Source organism: Quercus robur, chromosome 11, assembly GCF_932294415.1.
Source record: "Quercus robur chromosome 11, dhQueRobu3.1, whole genome shotgun sequence".
Taxonomy (NCBI): Eukaryota; Viridiplantae; Streptophyta; class Magnoliopsida; order Fagales; family Fagaceae; genus Quercus; species Quercus robur.
The window spans coordinates 12495658-12512719 of NC_065544.1; the positions used below are offsets into that span (position 1 = coordinate 12495658).

General features: G+C 33.3%; 2 protein-coding genes across 4 annotated transcripts; both read right to left on the minus strand.

Annotated features, from left to right (window-relative positions):
• Positions 1 to 1303: 1303 nt before the first annotated feature.
• Positions 1304 to 3372, minus strand: LOC126705438 (cationic amino acid transporter 5). Its single transcript, XM_050404459.1, has one exon. The coding sequence runs from the start codon at positions 3129 to 3131 to the stop codon at positions 1368 to 1370; it is 1764 nt and encodes a 587-aa protein (XP_050260416.1). The 5' UTR covers positions 3132 to 3372; the 3' UTR covers positions 1304 to 1367.
• Positions 3373 to 5297: 1925 nt separating this feature from the next.
• LOC126705439 (uncharacterized) lies at positions 5298 to 11815 on the minus strand. Of its 3 annotated transcripts, none has more exons than XM_050404461.1 (11): positions 11616 to 11815; positions 11091 to 11205; positions 10911 to 10967; positions 10755 to 10817; positions 10576 to 10644; positions 10337 to 10429; positions 7804 to 7908; positions 7637 to 7714; positions 7018 to 7146; positions 6089 to 6194; positions 5298 to 5858 (listed from the first exon to the last, which is right to left on the minus strand). In XM_050404461.1, the coding sequence occupies exons 2-11, from the start codon at positions 11196 to 11198 to the stop codon at positions 5668 to 5670; spliced, it is 999 nt and encodes a 332-aa protein (XP_050260418.1). In that variant the 5' UTR covers positions 11199 to 11205; positions 11616 to 11815; the 3' UTR covers positions 5298 to 5667. The 3 variants fall into 3 exon arrangements, with proteins under 3 accessions (XP_050260418.1, XP_050260417.1, XP_050260419.1); XM_050404460.1 differs by having other exon boundaries at positions 11626 to 11807; XM_050404462.1 differs by lacking the exon at positions 11616 to 11815 and having other exon boundaries at positions 10576 to 10628.
• Positions 11816 to 17062: the final 5247 nt, after the last annotated feature.

A 17062-nucleotide genomic window follows, 5' to 3' on the forward strand; every position in this document is an offset into this window, starting at 1 on the left:
CTAAGGATGAAAATAGTGGTATCAAGGAGTCTTTTTTCTCTAACTCACCACCTCTCTCAAATTCCTTTTTTTGTTTGTTAGTGAAAAGCTATTTCAAAACTAGTGTACCATGCATATTTTCTATCTCTTTGTTGTTTGCACTTTGATTTTGTCCTTGTGATGTACCACTGGCCGCTACTCATTAAAAACTGGAATTTTGGGTTTCATTCTATCAATGTAATCACACATATAAGAATCCAAGGGGAATTTGGAGCTTGTTCTAGCGATTCGGCCTTTACACAAAAGCGTCCCCGACATTTTGGAAAATCCACAAAGGAGTCACACAGCTAAAACAAGATAAATCATGCCTCTAAAGTTGAAGAATAAAAAAATATGTGGTGTTTCTTCAGCCAACTCATTCTGTACCCATCCTAACCCATTCTAATCTGTACCATAAAAGTGAGAAAACCCTAGGAGAGTAGATTGAGACTCAGGAGAGCAAGAAAATCATTGTTCCTTTAAGAGAGAGAAAACTCATTCATTCCGTAAGAGAATCCATTGTTTTCTTTTCTCTTTCCCTCTCACTATGTTCATATCTTAAGAGAAGATTTTCCAAACACTCCATATTACCTTCTAAATGATATCCTTTGAGTGATTGGTGCAAGAAATCTTAGGAGAAGCTACACCACAAATCCAGGAGGCCTTGGTGACTTACCATTGGTCGCTTAATGCATAGACTTCTATATTAAGTGAAGAAAGGACTCTGAAAAGTCGGTTGCTGTTGAAGCTTGAAGGGCTCAAGTTCTAGGGGAGGTTTAGGCTTAGAGGTAATTTGTTTAGGAGTCCGTTTCTAATTAATGTTCCCCTGAATTTTATTAGGTTGCAAAGGATGTTGAACTGTGATATTTTTTCTTTGATCTCACTTATTCATGGGGGGAAAAAGAATATGCACTCCAACTGGATAAAATAGACAGCTCTAGATGATGAAAATTGTAAGCAATTAAAAAGCAAGACATTTCATAGAAAGTAAAATTAAGTATAGGACTAACCTTAGCCTCTCTACTAACCCAAGGATGCTAATCAGGAGTAGTAGGCCTAATCAAAAATTTTCTGCATAGATATTATGTAATTCATTTTATTTTAATCAATAAACCACAAATGTTCATGTATAGAATAAACTTGAGTGACTTTGATATTCGTTAGTAATGCTTCTTCCTTTCAGTGCATTGCTATGCAGATATATTTGTTTAAACATTTTTACATTGAGAATAACTCTATCTAGACTTCAAATTACCAATTTCAAACACTTGTAGCATCCTAATACGGAACAAAAGTAGGAAGGAAATCTTATTGGGGATTAACAGACTGAAAGGTAAAGTACAATGATCTTAAGGCCCTACATTTTGCTTGATGTTATCATCATCAACTTTCATAGATTTCAGCTTATCTTGCTGATGGGCCATATCATAAGTTGCATGGAGACCAAAGAATACATAGTATAGTAGCATTACAATGCTGCATATTCCGAACCTGAAAAATGACTTAGAACCCAAAGATCCCATGAGAAAGATATTTGTTGCAATTGACAATGATGGAAACCAAGGGACAAGTGGAACCCCCCAAACTTTTGGAGTCCTTTGTTGAGGCACAAACAATGAAATTCCTACGGTACCCAAGAACCAAATAGGAACAGTAATGGTGTATCCAACCCAACCATTAGGCATTAGTCCCCAATAAGCTGCAGTTGCCATTGAGGAGGCAATAATCATCAGCAAGAAGATAACTAGCTTTATAAGGTTAACTTTTGAAGTGACTTCTTTGACATAATATCTCCTCACAAGAAGTGCAACAGCCATCATCATAAAGATAAAGAGTGTACTTACAGATAACAAGCCTGCCAAGACATCCAAACTCGAAAATAAAGCAATACAAGCAGCTAGAATGGTAATCAATAATGTAGCATTTATCGGAGTTCCTGTCTTTGGATGGACAAGAGCAAACCATGGCGGAATCATGTGTGCTCTTGCAATGTGAGTAATATATCGTGCCTGTCCTAATGCTCCTACCAAAAGAACAGTGGTCATTCCCTTTAGAGCACCAAGAGCTACCAAATACTTAGCCCATTTCATTCCCACGCTCTGAAATGCTACAGAGTATGCTGCATTCCGGTCTATGTCTGAAGATTTCTGCATCATAGCTAATGCAAGTGCCATCAAGCAATATATCACTGTGATGATTGACATTGATCCAAGCAATCCAAGTGGTATGTCTCTGGCTGGATCTTTGGTTTCTTCGGCCATGGTAGCGATATTGTCAAAACCACCATAAGCAAAGTAGACAATTGCAGCAGCTTGAAAGATTCCTTTAGCTCCATTAGGCAAAAAGGGTGTCAAATTAGAGGTTTTAGCATGAGCAAATCCTGCAATTATCACAAATACAATTACTACAGTGTTAATTGCAGATGCTATCCAATTGAAGTAAGAGGTTTTCCTTGTGCTGATCATTGCAATTGTTGCAGAAATTGCCAAAACAGCAACAGCAATTGGGTCCAGGAGATTATAACCATCGGTGAGGCTCGTTTGAATGCGCAATGAATTAGGTTGGCGATTTAGTAGAGTGGTGAAGTAAGAAGTCCATGCTCTAGCAACAGCTGCAGTTCCAACAATACTTTCAAGAAGTATATTTCCTGCTGTTATGAAAGCTGCGAAGTCACCTAATTCAATCCTTAAGTATGCAAATGACCCTCCTGCTACTGGAATTTCAACTGCAAATTCTGTGTAGCAAAAAACAGACAACATTGCTGAAACACCGGAAGCAACATAGGACAAAACAATTGCTGGTCCAGCATGGTCATGAGCCTCTTGGCCAGTAAGCACAAAGATGCCAGCTCCAATGACTGAGCCAAATCCAAACCAGGTGAGATCCCACCAGGTAAGGCATCGTTTCATATCATTTTCGCTTTGTTTTCGAAGCTCTCCAATCTCCTCGGCATCATTTGATCGGCTGATGAGACGGTCCTTGAATCGATGACGTGTTTGTAATAGTGCAAATCCATAGGTGCCCCAGTTTTGAAAGGATTCTTCCGGGAAGAAATCCTGTTTTTTCCATCTCCAATAACTTCTTGGTTGAACATCATCACCCACTTCTCCCATGGAACCCAATTTAATGTTTGCCCTATATTGTTTGCCAATACTAAAGTGTAGGGTTGGTGCTATTATATAAGCTTCAATAAATGGCTCACCAAGTGTGGTTTTATTTGTGAGGAAAGACGTCTGCCATAGGAGAAGTTATTCTGTGTTTCCGTTGCATGTTTCTTCTCCCTCACATGAGGGTGGACCCCACACGGGAGAAGAAACATGCAACGGAGACAAGGTAGATTTTTTCCTGCTATCCTATAGATACTTTCTTCAATAATTGATAATGAATATATGGTTGTGCTGCCCCATGTGGAATGGTAGAGTTGAAATTGAGAATCCTGACATCTTGTTTTCTACATTGTGGTGGGTACTGAAGTTAAAGGGTTGAGACAAAGAGTCGGCAGATAAGATGCGCGTCTTTTGGAAAAAACGGTAATTGGAGTTTGGTTGTGTTCCAATGTCCTTCTCGATCAGAGGACAAAAAGATTCGAACTTTTTCTCCTCAAATCAAGTAGAAAGCAACAGGAGGGTCAAATTTAAAATAAGGTAAATAGTATTTTGACTCCTAAACTTTTATCAAAAATTTGTTTTTTGTCCTAAATTTTAAAAAGTTATTTTTTTCATCACTAAACTTTGTAAATAGTATTTTCAATAGTTTAGAGACAAAAATATGGATGAAAAAGAACTTTTTTCAATAGTTTAAGAGATGAAAAACAAACTTTTTGTACAATTTAAGGACATAGATAAAACATTTTCAATAGTTTAGGAACAAAAGATGAACTTTTTAATACTCTCTCCGTCCCAATTTGCTTGTCCTGTTTCAAAAATCAAACTTTTTAAGGGAATATCATTTATTGTATTGTCTGCCTTAAAAAAATGTATAAGTTTTCAAAACTTCCCTTAAATAAATTTATCAAAAAATAGGAATATTAATTAAATCTTAAATTACAGGCACAAAAATCTGCTGCTTACCAGTATAAGCATTTTTGAAATTACACAACACAAATTGTAACTTATCCTCTTAATCAAATTTGAAAAATCTAAAACTACCACAATACAAAAACTATTGGGTATTGGCTCCAAGCAATTTTGGATTACTTCAAATACAAATTAGAGTTCATCTTTTTAATCAATATTGATTTTTTTAAATCTTTATTGGTTATCTTTTCAAATGGTTTTGGAAATAAAGTAGGGACATAATAGAAACATTAGCAAATTACTGACTTCTAATTTTAGAAACAGGACAATATTTTGGGACATCTCAAAATAGAATAGAGGACAAACAAACTATGACGGATGGAGTAGTTTAGGGACAAAAAAATGAATTTCTTAAAATTTAAGAATGAAAAACAAATATTTGATAAAGTTTAGGAACCATCCCAAAATGGAATAAAGAACAAACAATCTGGGACAGAATGAATAGTTTAGGGACAAAAAATGAATTTCTTAAAATTTAAGAATGAAAAACAAATATTTAATAAAGTTTAAGAACCAAAATAGTATTTTACACTTTAAAATATGAAGCAGGCACAAACCCCTAATGGGTATTGGAGTTTAAGTATCTCTTATTAGACTAGAATAATCAATTGATCAAAAGGTTCCCCACAAGATAACAAAAAAGGTAACATGTGTGATCTGTTGGGTGTTGTGTGCGGGGCTCTCACGCTATTCATAACCAACAAAGCCTTATCCATCACAAGATAACTCTACTGCGGACACCCACATGCTTGTTGATAAGTCAAGGCTCAAGAGTCAAGACCCGGGGGGGTGGGGTGAGGGTAACATCAAAATGGGGCCCTTGCAAAGATTTAACCCAGTAAAATTCAAAGATGATTTTATTTGTTTGAATGATTCTATTTGTATGAAACAATGCAGATCAAAGTCATGCAATTCTCCAATAAGAACAGCTTCCTTGCTTGTGAATACATCTTTGCAAACAAATCAACCTAGCAAGCCTTTATTTCAATGCTCTATGGTATAATGACTAGAATAAAAAGAGTCGTTGGTGTTAGTAGAAAAATAAGAGTAATTCTTAGGTACTCCCGGAGCACGGAGAATGATACTCCCTCCTCTCACATTCATGGTGGGGTCCGCTCATTAAATTCATGGTGGGATCCACCATGAATGTGAGAAGAGGGAGCACCATTTCACTATACTGAAATACAAACAAAGAAAGCATCATTTAACAATGATAAAACTGAATTATTACTTCCTTGATTGATTTAGGAGAAAATTCAAAGACCATAAATGTCAACACAAAACTTGCTTTTTCCACCAACCAGAAACTATTCTTGTTATCCAATCTCAGGATTCGTATAACATTTATAGACCTCTTATTTTGCAAACAAGTTGATCAGCAATCCAAGCAAGACCATGTGGAGTTTTGGTGTATGATCTCAGGCTGACAGTGACCAAAACGTCATCCTTCATCGTAACTCTTATGTTAAGCCCAAGGACCCAAAGGATTAGGTTCGAGTGTAACTCAGGTTTAGCCTAAACTAGTACATTGTTGCAAACTGTGTTTCAAAAAAATAAAAATGGGTATAAAGTATCATCTCCAGGATTTCCAAGCCTTGCACATTTTGTTAGAAAGATATCTAACAGCAGTAACAGCACCAACTGTCAGTAGACCGGAGACAGCCTGCCTTGTACTTGAAACCATGACTGTTCGCCTCAGAACCTTTTGCATGCATTTTGCAGCCTCTTCTCTTGAGCCAATCAAAACCTCACTTATGATTCGACCTTCAATTTTATTGTAAAAAAATGTTACTATCAATTCAACATTGGCATTAGTTGAAACTATTGTCTAATTAAGTCTAGCATGGTGATACAATTGCCTGTCACCAGACATCCAGAAGTACGCTTCAAAATGAATTGTCAAAATCAAGTTTTTCCAACTACAATTGAGTGCACAAAGTTGGGATGGGTGCAGATGTCTAGTAAAAACACAATAGACAAGTTGAAGCTCATACCAGATTCAGTAAGCTTCTTCTTCTCTCCCAGCTTCATTCCCATTTGGCTTCTGACCATTGGAGGAAGAGAATTAACAAGAGAGCGAGCTACTGATAAGCCACAATCCTGTTATAAGAGGTAAAAAAGTATTTTGATTTCTTTTTATAAGTAAAAATAATTTTATTCAAAAGAAAAGATAGTTCAAATACACAATGTTTATTTAAACTTTGGAACCAACTTGGAAATAACAATGTCTTGCTAAATTTTTTTTCTTTTGCTTTTTATTAAACGAAAATCCTAATGATAAATGAATTCTAAAAGAACAAGACATTTACTTTAGGAATTTGACATTGAGCAAAAGATAAATCATTAAGTATGCCATCAAGAAGTTTCTGACAACCCGAACTTTATACAAGGAAGTACAGATTTTACTATCAGCTCAAATTTAAACTGTTACATAGAGGAGATGAAAGGCAGAAAAATCATAAACTCCAAGTATCAATATATCCAATAGTATCAGCTTTGCAGAATGAAAAAACCTGAGCTATGTATTAAAGTAAATGGTATCTAAACACATAATTAACTAATTCTTATGTCAGTATTGCTTGCCTTGCAGAAAGAAAACCCTGATTTATATATTTAAAGTAAATGTAATCTAAACAAATATTCAACTAATTCTTATATCAGTATTGCTTGCCTGATGATGACTACATCAAATAAAGGAAGTAGAAATTTTTATGCTAAACTTTACAAGTATTCTTCATGAATTAGTTTAAGGCCACATACATATTTGATTCATTAACAGAAGATGAGGTTAGAATGTTGAGGTCTTTCACCATTTGAGCTAGAGTTCATTGGCTAGAAAGTTGAGGTCCTTCTAGAATAGAACATAGAAACTGAAGACATATTAAATCAGCTTTGATTTGAGAGCTCGAGGATCTAAACAAACCTGAGAAATATTTTTTTGGTGACTTCCAGATGATGCAAGTCTCAGAAACTCTTTAGCCTCATACTCTTCAAGAAATGGCTTATACTTTAACTGGAATAAATCAAACTGCCCTTGTACAATCTTCTTCACCTGGGGCAAGTTATATGAAAGAACAATTGAACTTTAGTAAAAGCAATGTATGTTCAGCAATTGGTCCTCTTTCGTCAATGAAATGTCATAAAAGATGTAACTTTCAGTAATATCCCCAATATAAAAATAGAGAATAAAAAGGACATCCAAAAAGCAGTTGCAACAGCAAATCATGTAATGAAGTGGAGGTAAACTACTAGAGCTTAAGAAATCTTCCAGTAATTAGATTTGAGTAATATGCCTTCCACAGGCATATCTTGGTTGTATAAGCCATATTGGGGCAGAGCTAATTGCTAATTGTAGTCCATAAATTTAGCCAATTGCTAATTGCTAAATGTCTTACAAATCAGTGCAACATATAATTAAATAATTTCAATAGATCCATCAGTTTATGTACATAAGTGTATGTACCAGGTAAGCATTAAGCGTGTTAATGACATAAAAGGCAGGAAGCCATTTCCCTTTAGAGATTTGAGCTGTCAAGCTTTACCTTATTTCTGTCCTCTGCAAAAAGCATACGCAAATCACCCATATATGAGAGACTGCATATTTTGGCATATAGATCTTCCTGCATGAACATATAATTACTAGTGAATCTAATTAATCTAATAATTATAAAAATGATCAAGCATTGCTGTATTAGAGAATAAAGCAAACCTCAGTGAATTTTGGTGGCAAAAGGAGGAGGGCCGCAGAAATTGCAGCCCTCAAATTAGCAGAGTTTACATTTTCTATATCCAGATTATCCACAAGTATCTGAACCTGTATGAAAATTTTGAAACTTCCTTGAGAATTGAGATTAAGTAACAAAGAAAAAGTGAAAAACGAAGAAGTAACCATGTTAGTGATCACAGGTCACAAATACAGGAAAACACAATGCAGAGAGGGTTTGAGATAGCTATTAGCGAGCAAAGTTTGAGTAGCAGAAACATTACGGTAAATAAGCAGAAGAACAAAGAATCCAACTAATTTGATCATACTATAAACAATAAATTAGTCAATATCTATATATTTCCATATTTTATGTAAAATAATATATTTTTGCTTTCCATCTCCACTGTTATAAACTCTAAATGCATAAGAGAAAGGGGTCGGAGCAAAAGAAATACCCATTCCTTTTCTTTACAAACTCCCAAACATAGCACAACGAATTGATTTTCCCAGGGGCAGAACTAGGATTTCAAGCTAGGGAGGCCGAAGTATAAGAAGAAAAAAATCCAAATAAGTATCCATATAATACTTACAAACTATCAACCAAGATCAATACACAAAATCATTATTTCTTAATACATTAAGATGTAATCATTACCAACAAAAACAAAAAAATACAAAATAATATTATTTCTTAAGAGCATCAACTGTTGCAAAAAAAATTTATTTTCACAGACCAAAACTTACTGTCGCTATTTTAATATAACATTTGAAATGTCTCATACAGTAGTGTTTTTGATATTTGATGTTCTAAATACTAAATTTTTACCATTTAGAACACCTAATGCTAGTACCCTAATATTGGGTTGATTGATATTTTTTATTTTTTATTTAAAAATTTTGTTTTTGTTAAGTTTTTGAGTTGGGTAGTTGCTAGTTGGGCTAGACTAATTAAAAGGGAGGGAGTTTAAGTTTTGGAAGAGTGAGGCACAACTCTAGAAATAATATATATATAATCATTAAAAAAATTCTTTTTTTTTTTTTTCTTTGGGCTAGGGGGGCCCAAATTTTTTTTTTTTCCTTTTTTTTCTTTGGGCCAGGGGGGCCCGGGCCCCCTTGGCCCCCCCAGTGGGTCTGTCCCTGGATTTTCCTTTCCTATTGGTCACTAGAATACCTTGAAAATTATAAAGTAATGGATATATATTCATTGATTTTCATCATAACTTTTTAAAATAAGCATTTATATTTAAAGCAGAGGTAGGTATGGTTTGAGAAGTAATCAACTCCCCCACACTTCTTACTGTCCAAAACTTACAATCACTAAGCAGATTTGATTAAACATATAATTGTCGCTTTCATGTCACTGCCAAAAATCAAAATGAAGTTCATTTAGAACATTGTGAGGATAATTGTTAGAAACAAAAAACCACATTGTCTCAATATTTCAGTGTTTTAAAAAACCTGATTAGAGAAAAGCTCATATTATTTTCTTAAGTTATATTTTGATAAAATTGGAAACAAATGACTGAAACATCAAAACCATAATTGTTTTTGGCCCATTATGACATATGAATGCACCAAAAAATTTCAACAGGTGGACCAACCCTATATGGAACTTTAATTTCAATTCATTACTTGTTTTAATACATTAAATTTGTCCAAGGCAAGACCATACATCCATTGCCTGTCATCCATTTATTAGTCCATATTACTTGACCAGTAGTCAGCCTCAATTTTCTAAGAATAATGTGAATAAGAATATTAGTGATCTATGAAGAGGAAGACCAGTGTTCTGGGCCTTACAATGATTTGTTGAGTAAGAGAAAACCTCTTTCAAGCAACCACACTACACCAAGGCATGGGGTATTGCTGCAGCAGTGGCAAAAAGAAATTTCCTATCAGTAGAAGTGGATCTATTTGATGTAATCCTAGCCAAGGGAGGGCAGAGTTTTGCAAGGACTTTCACAAGAAAATATAGCAACTCAAACAGTTCTGCAAAGTTTGTAAAGTTAACAATCAATTTGCTAGCAAGTAAAATTATTTTTACTAAAAAGGGCTTGTAGTAAAAACAAACTAATTAAGTATTCAATGAAAAAGAACAAGCATGATCGTTGCAAAAGAACTCTCAAATACTGAAACTTTTACAATTTATTCTTGGTTCAGAAAAAATTAATTTCACATTTTGTGTTGTGTTCTCTTAATATGGCATATAATGACAGGAATTAATTATCCAATGAAAAGGAACAAGCATGATCAGTGCAAAAGAACTCTCAAATGCTAGACCCTTAACAAATCGTTCTTACTTCTTCTGAAAAAATTGAGATCACATTTTTTGATCTGTTCTCAAAGAAAAGTAGATAACATGTATTGGCACAATGGTAGCAGAGATGGATACAATATACAGACACATCATAAAAACATTTGGTAGAAAAGTTCCTTTCAGCAATATATATTTTTTTCCTTTTGGTACTCTTCCCAGGCGAAGAAATGTAGACACATAAGAATAAATGTTCTTAAAGCACTAATAGGGAGGACATACTGGTTTTTGTAAACGACCACTCAAGTAGAACCTCTCCCAATTCAGTACGTCTTGAACCAAATCATGCATCCGAACAACCCCATATTTGAACATCTGTTGGAATTTATAAATGTGAACGTTACATGCCAAATGAGGACATAGAACAAAATATTAATGCACATAAAATTCTAACATGTGGAGTAAAAGTTCACACAAAGTGACAGACACAGCTGATGAGCTTAAGTATCAGATGTTCATACCTTATCATTCCAAGTAACAAAAGGATTAAAGTAGACTCCTACCCCAATTTCATCTGCAATTTCAGTAATCTTACGCGTCGAAGAAATATATAGCATCAGATATAACAAAAACAAAACAAGACATGAGCAAAATGAGGCATATTGATTTTTTTTGTAAAACCAGAAAGAGAGAGCCATACCAGTTTTGCCCCACCAAGGTGTGCCATCCATGAAGCATAGTGATTTTTGTTCATTTTTAGATTCTTGGTTGCAAAATGAGGAAAATTAAATTTCTATCAGAAATTATAACATTCTCCACTTGGGAATTTCAAAAAAGGGATCAATTCAAAACCTACCTGAGAATGCCATTGCTCGGGATTTGATACACCAAGAATGTAATCTACCATAGTTGACTACAATGCCATTATTCAATTTCAAAGCAAAATTTAAAAAAAAAAAATGCTTAAACTTGTAAAGTGTAATATTAATAAGGAAAAAAGAACAATAAATAAATAAAATTTTAAATAAAATGAAACCTTTTCACGATTATTTGGATGTAGAGCTGAGCCATAGACACAGCAGAAGTCTACAGGAGGAAGAACTTTCAGAAAACTTTGAAGCTCAGCTCTGTCCCCGGTTTCCATAATAACACTAGCAATTACATAAAAAAATTAAGCAAGTAAGCACTAACCAGCCCATCTGAATGGAGTTATTCACACTAAAGTGAAAACTTTAAGTGGGTTTCTCGTTACAAACAATTATGCATTCATAAAACAAAGTAACATACACAACAAAACACATGCACAAAAGCACATTATAATGCATATTTCATAGAGGAATTTCATCAAACAGGTGAACTGCAACTGAAAAGCTTGTAAAGAATTGTAGCAAATAGAAAGCCAACAGAGCAAATTTTATTTAAAATTGCAAATAAATAGAAATCCAGTAGGTCAAACAAAAGTCATTTCATATATTATAGCCTTTACATAAAATTTATGCTAATAAACAACATCAATATACGCTTATGCAACATGCACAGAGTTGACAAACCAAACTCCTACGTCAATATACGTTTAGTTTTTCAAGTTGAATAGGTGGGCGTCTGGCATGAATCAATCAATCTGGTCGCAGCAGTCGCCACCGCGGCGGTCAGGCATTCACTGAAGGTGCCCACCCATCACAGCTGGTCGCCGCCTCCTTCTTTCTTCTTGCTTGTGTTTCCTGGGGCGTGAGGTTTTTTATTTTTTTTTTAACTAGACGTGATTTTTTTTCTTGGCATGATTTTTATTTTTTAATAAATTTGGGTGATTGATTTTTTTTTTTTTTTTTTTTTTTTGCTTGTTTGTGACTTTTTTTTGTTTTGATTGAGCATCATTTTTTAACAAAAGTAAATTTATACAAATTTATTTTTTTCCATCCCTCGACTTTTCCACTCCCAACCAAACAAAAATGAGGGAAATTAAAATATTTTCTATCCTCCCACTTTTCCATCCTCCCTCCATTTTCCATTCTCCCACTTTTCCACCCCTCCCACTTTTCGAGAAATTATAAGATCTACATGGTAGACAAATGATGCGGTCCACCATTTTACTAAAAAACTTCCACTTGTTTAAAATTGTTAGTTAGAAAACTTTTTTAAATAGAAAGTAATTACTGACTCAGCAATTTTAAACAAGTGGAAGTTTTTTAGTGAAATAGTGGACAAATGACGTGGTCCACCAGAGGACTCTATAATTTCTCCCACTTTTCCACCCCTCCAACCCGAACCCTTCAAGTTTCAACTCATTTTTGTGTTATTTTCAATGATCCTTCACGTGACTAGCTGCCTAGAATTTAAAATGGAATGCTAAATTTCAGTCTTTTAAAAGTTGGCTTCTAAGATGTGCATTGTCAAGTTGAGGAGTTTTTTCCACCCAACCTACCATGGTGGGTTAAAAAAATTCAACCCAACCTAATGCATCATAGGAGTTCAACCCAACCCACATAGATCGGGTTGGACCCATAGATTGGATAGTAGTAGTTGTTGTTGTTGTTAAATTGAGCATTAGAATAACACCACCATGAATAAGAACAAATTTAAAACCAAACAAACACAAACTATATGAGAAGAACTTATAGTTTGGGTTTTATTTAGGAAGAGGGGCAAAAAAGTAAATAACAAAATTATATAATATTTTTTTTAAATTTTTTTAAATTTAAAAATATATTAAATGTAAGTGGGTCGGGTCGAGTTAGGCGGATTTATATATCTCATAATCCAAACCCAACCTAACCTACTTTAAAAAAAAAAAAAAAAAATCATGACCCAACCCTTGAAAACCAAACCAACCTGGTTGGATTGGGTCAAAACGGTTTTAACAGGTTAGCAGGTTTCGCTGCACACCCCTGGTTTCTCCCTTAATAGAACTATCATGTAGTTTTTCTTTCTTTTTTTAACTTATGCCTCACTTTGGTTTTTTTTTTTTTTTTTTAATATCCATATTACTCTTATTATATTCTAAAAAATCAATTGTTAATTTGTTAAAATTATTAAAGTGATATTTGAGGATTAAAGATTAACATATTAATTGATACATGGACTTATAATTTTAAGATTACTAATTTATATGATACATACATACATATATATATATATATATGAACAAACCGAAATAAACCAGTACCGAAATATCCCGTTCCAATGAACAAACCTAAACAAATTCTAAAACGGCATTCATAACATTAATAATTACCATAATTACCAAATTTTATATTTAGAGAAAAAATGAAACAGAGAAAAGACCATATTTTTAAACTTTAGCTTGCCCTAAACAAGTTATTGATTAGTAAATAAATAAATCAAATACCAAAAGATAATTTTTGAGAAACAATACCAAAAGATAATTAAGTATAAAAATTCCATTTTAACCATAAAGTAATTCTATGATTAGAAAGCTTTCATTTAAATAACCACAAACCGTTGAAGTTTATCAAGGCATCAAGTCAATAGACTCAATACAAGAAAAGGGTCACTCGATGGATTAGTAATAGTAACCAAAATACACAATTTCAAAAACCAAAATAACAAAAAGTAAAAATTACATGACTAAAATGATAATTGATTAAACTTAAATTGTGAAATTTATATATTTTCCTTTTTTTTTTTAATGATTGTAATATTTTATATATATATATATATATATATATATATATTGGTATTAAAATATTATCTTTTATCTATACTATTAATAACAGGATTCCTTGTTTGAGTTTCAACATTTGCATACTAAAATACCCTCACACAAATTCTTAAATTCTCTAAAATACCTCTATCTTTTAGTTAAATAATTTTAAATTAAAAAACACAAACTGGTTAAAAAAGTAATTTATTGTTCATAAGTTTTAGTCTTTTTACTTTATTTTCTCCATTCAGTCTAAAACTTAGGACACTCTCTATCTCATTTTTAAACATTATTCCATGTTACCTTACCTCTTTCTTTAAAAAAAAAAAAATACACACAGTTATTTATATATCACTTTTAATTTAAATATTATAACACCAATCTAAAAAAAAATTATTGTACGTGCAAAGCGCGAATTATGAATCTAGTTTTAAATAGTTAGCCAGAGTTTTTGATGATGGCTAAAAGTAATTTTAATAGTAGGTTGAAATTAGAACCAATAACAACTAATCACTTTTAATTTGTTGTGGGATAAAGTTTAACTACAAAATTAGTAGTAGTTTAAGGTTACAACCTTACTCAATATATTTTTATTAAAGGCAAATTTTGACAAATCTACCATTGAATTACATTTTCTTCTTATATCCTTCGTGCTTGCAAAATTTTTAAAAAATTAAAGATCAATAATTATGTCATCAATAAATTATTTAAATTGCAAGTTTTTGTAGTTTAAAATTATGCATAAAATATAAGCTTATAAATCATATACTAATTAATATCCGATTGGCACAAAATTTAACATATGTATTAAGAGCGTAAAGAACATGTAATCCAACTGTTAAATTTTCAAAATATGTAATAATGTTAATAATATTAAGTAAGGTTGTAGCTTTTGGCTACAACCAACTTTGTAGCTAAACTTTGTCCTTTGTTGTGAAAGTGTTGTGCATGTAACACTTTTCTTTAACAAATCCTCAAATGAGTAATATTCTTTTTTTCTTCTTCTTTTTAAGTGATAGGGAATTTTTTAACTAAAAAATTCTCTAACTCCTTTTGCCCTTCGGGATAAAAATATCCTTCAGGTTTGAATCATCCTTCGGGATGAGGATGCCCTTCAAGTTTGAGATCCCCTTTCAGGTCTGATGCCAACGAGGGCACCTTTCATTTCTTTCGTTAGGTATGACATCACCCATCGAACTATTTAATATTGACGGAGGATTACACTTAGTCCCACACCATTTGCGTTTACTCCACTTATGCATCCCTATATGGAAAGAACTTGCACACCCCTTCCAAAGATCCTTCTACATATTCGTACACCCCCCTCCCCCCCAGTATAGGAAGAAAAGCCCCTAAGATCTCGAAACATTAACTCCATATCTTCCTTATAAGGAAAGATCTTATGTTCATGGGATCTTAGTCAGCTCTACATCGCTATATAAGCACCGAGTCTCCTATTCTCTAAGATATGTATAATTTCCTAACTTTTATACTTTTGAGTTATTGGAGATTCTTCTTTCACTGACTTAACCTTCGGAGGGTCTTTGGCCGGCACCCCACCTATGCTCTTTGTTAGTTCTTCATCTCTTGTTCTTTAGGTACCCTAATTGGCACACGTGTGGACGATTAACTCATTGCGATTTTTGTGTATTATCTTTAAGGAACGTAAACAAATCTCTGACATTTACTAAACAAAAAACCCAAAATGTGAAAAAAAAAAATCCCAAGTATTCAAACTCTCAAGTACTTCAAAATCTCTCTCTCTCTCTCTCTCTCTCTCTCTCTCTCTCTCTCTCTCTCTCTCTCTCTCTCTCTCTCTCTCTCTCTCTCTCTCTCTCTCTCTCTCTCTCTCTCTCTCTCTCTCTCTCTCTCTCGTGTGTGTGTGTGTGTGTGTGTGTGTGTGTGTGTGTGTGTGTGTGTGTGTGTGTGTGTGTGTGTGTGTGTGTGTATTCAAACTCTCAAGTACTTCAAAATCTCTCTCTCTCTCTCTCTCTCTCTCTCTCTCTCTCTCTCTCTCTCTGTGTGTGTGTGTGTGTGTGTGTGTGTGTGTGTGTGTGTGTGTGTGATTACAAGTTTCAAGGTATTTTTGTGAGGTAAATGTTAACAAACACCGTGCGGTGCTTGTTAAGGTTGGACTAATGTAGGTCCCATTTAATAAAAAAATTCATAAATGAAAAAAAAAAAAAAGGGCATAAAACTAGCCTCATAACCTCTTTTTTTTTTTTTTTTTTTTTCTATGAAGCTGGCATCACAACCTATAAAGCTGCAAAAATAATAATAATAATAATAATAATAATAAATAAAATAAAATAAAAAAGACTAAACTGTATACTGTTTTGTTAAGTGTGTATAGTGATGTACAACTTGCATTTTATGAATAGAGTGTGCCACTTTTATATGTTTTGCTTTTTGGTGATGCTATGTATGAATATATTTGCTTAACAACTTGCATATTTGTTAGATTTTAGACCCCTGGAAAACTCAAATTGGTTAACCTAATATAATAGCCAAGCTGTTACTTAGGTCAATTAAGCAGACCTAGGTTAAACAATAATAAATCATATCATACACAACAAAAAAGTAAATAACACAATGATATAATGATTTACAAAAACCAATGAAATAGTTTAGTTTCAAGGTAAAAATCGAGGGAAGATTTAACCTAAACAATCCACAAGGCAACAATTCACTAATAGAATGGAAGTTTTTACAATAGACTTAACCCTAAATCTACTGCTACCTTATGAATATGTTGCACACAAATGCTCATGTTTGTGATTTTGAGAACCCCACTCAAAGGTTTAGATCATCAATTGTGGTTGATTTCATGTAGCAACTTTAGATCTACTAGTTCTAATGATACGTAGATTGATTTTCGGTAATGACTTTGAAAATAGTAGGCATAGAACCTTTAGATCTCAAAAGAGAAGCTCCAAAGTCTTTTTAAAAACTTGTCTTAAGGTTTCCTTTAAATACTTAGTGAAATAGATCTGAAATCCTAATCAATTGATGGGCTTGATGGGCTGTTGGGCTTTAATTAAATTCTACAAATTCATGTCTCGATCGACTGAACCTAGCATGTTTCGAAATTCCTGAACTTGCAGCTTCCTTTTTCTTGTGATTTGACTTAAACACCTTGAGCATTGTCTAATATACCTTATAGACTTAGTAATCTATACCTAGACAAGTTTATGCTTACAGTTTGACAATTATTCTAACTGTTAGCTAACACTAACACTAACACTTTTAACAATTGGTCTAATATACACTTGGCTAAGAAACAACTTGGCTAATATATTAGCTTAAACAAACTATGTTTTCCAGTGGTCTAAAATCTAATAATATTA

Bases quoted from the DNA above. Each gene is read 5' to 3' on its own strand.
- LOC126705438 (XM_050404459.1), bottom strand. From the start codon at position 3,131: ATGGGAGAAGTGGGTGATGATGTTCAACCAAGAAGTTATTGGAGATGG.
- LOC126705439 (XM_050404461.1), bottom strand. From the start codon at position 11,198: ATGGAAACCGGGGACAGAGCTGAGCTTCAAAGTTTTCTGAAAGTTCTT. The intron at 7,909-10,336 runs GTATGTCCTCCC...ATTTTCATACAG, and splicing joins GTGGTCGTTTACAAAAACCA to GTTCAGATACTTGTGGATAA. The intron at 5,859-6,088 runs GTATGAGCTTCA...ATAAAATTGAAG, and splicing joins GAAGAAGCTTACTGAATCTG to GTCGAATCATAAGTGAGGTT.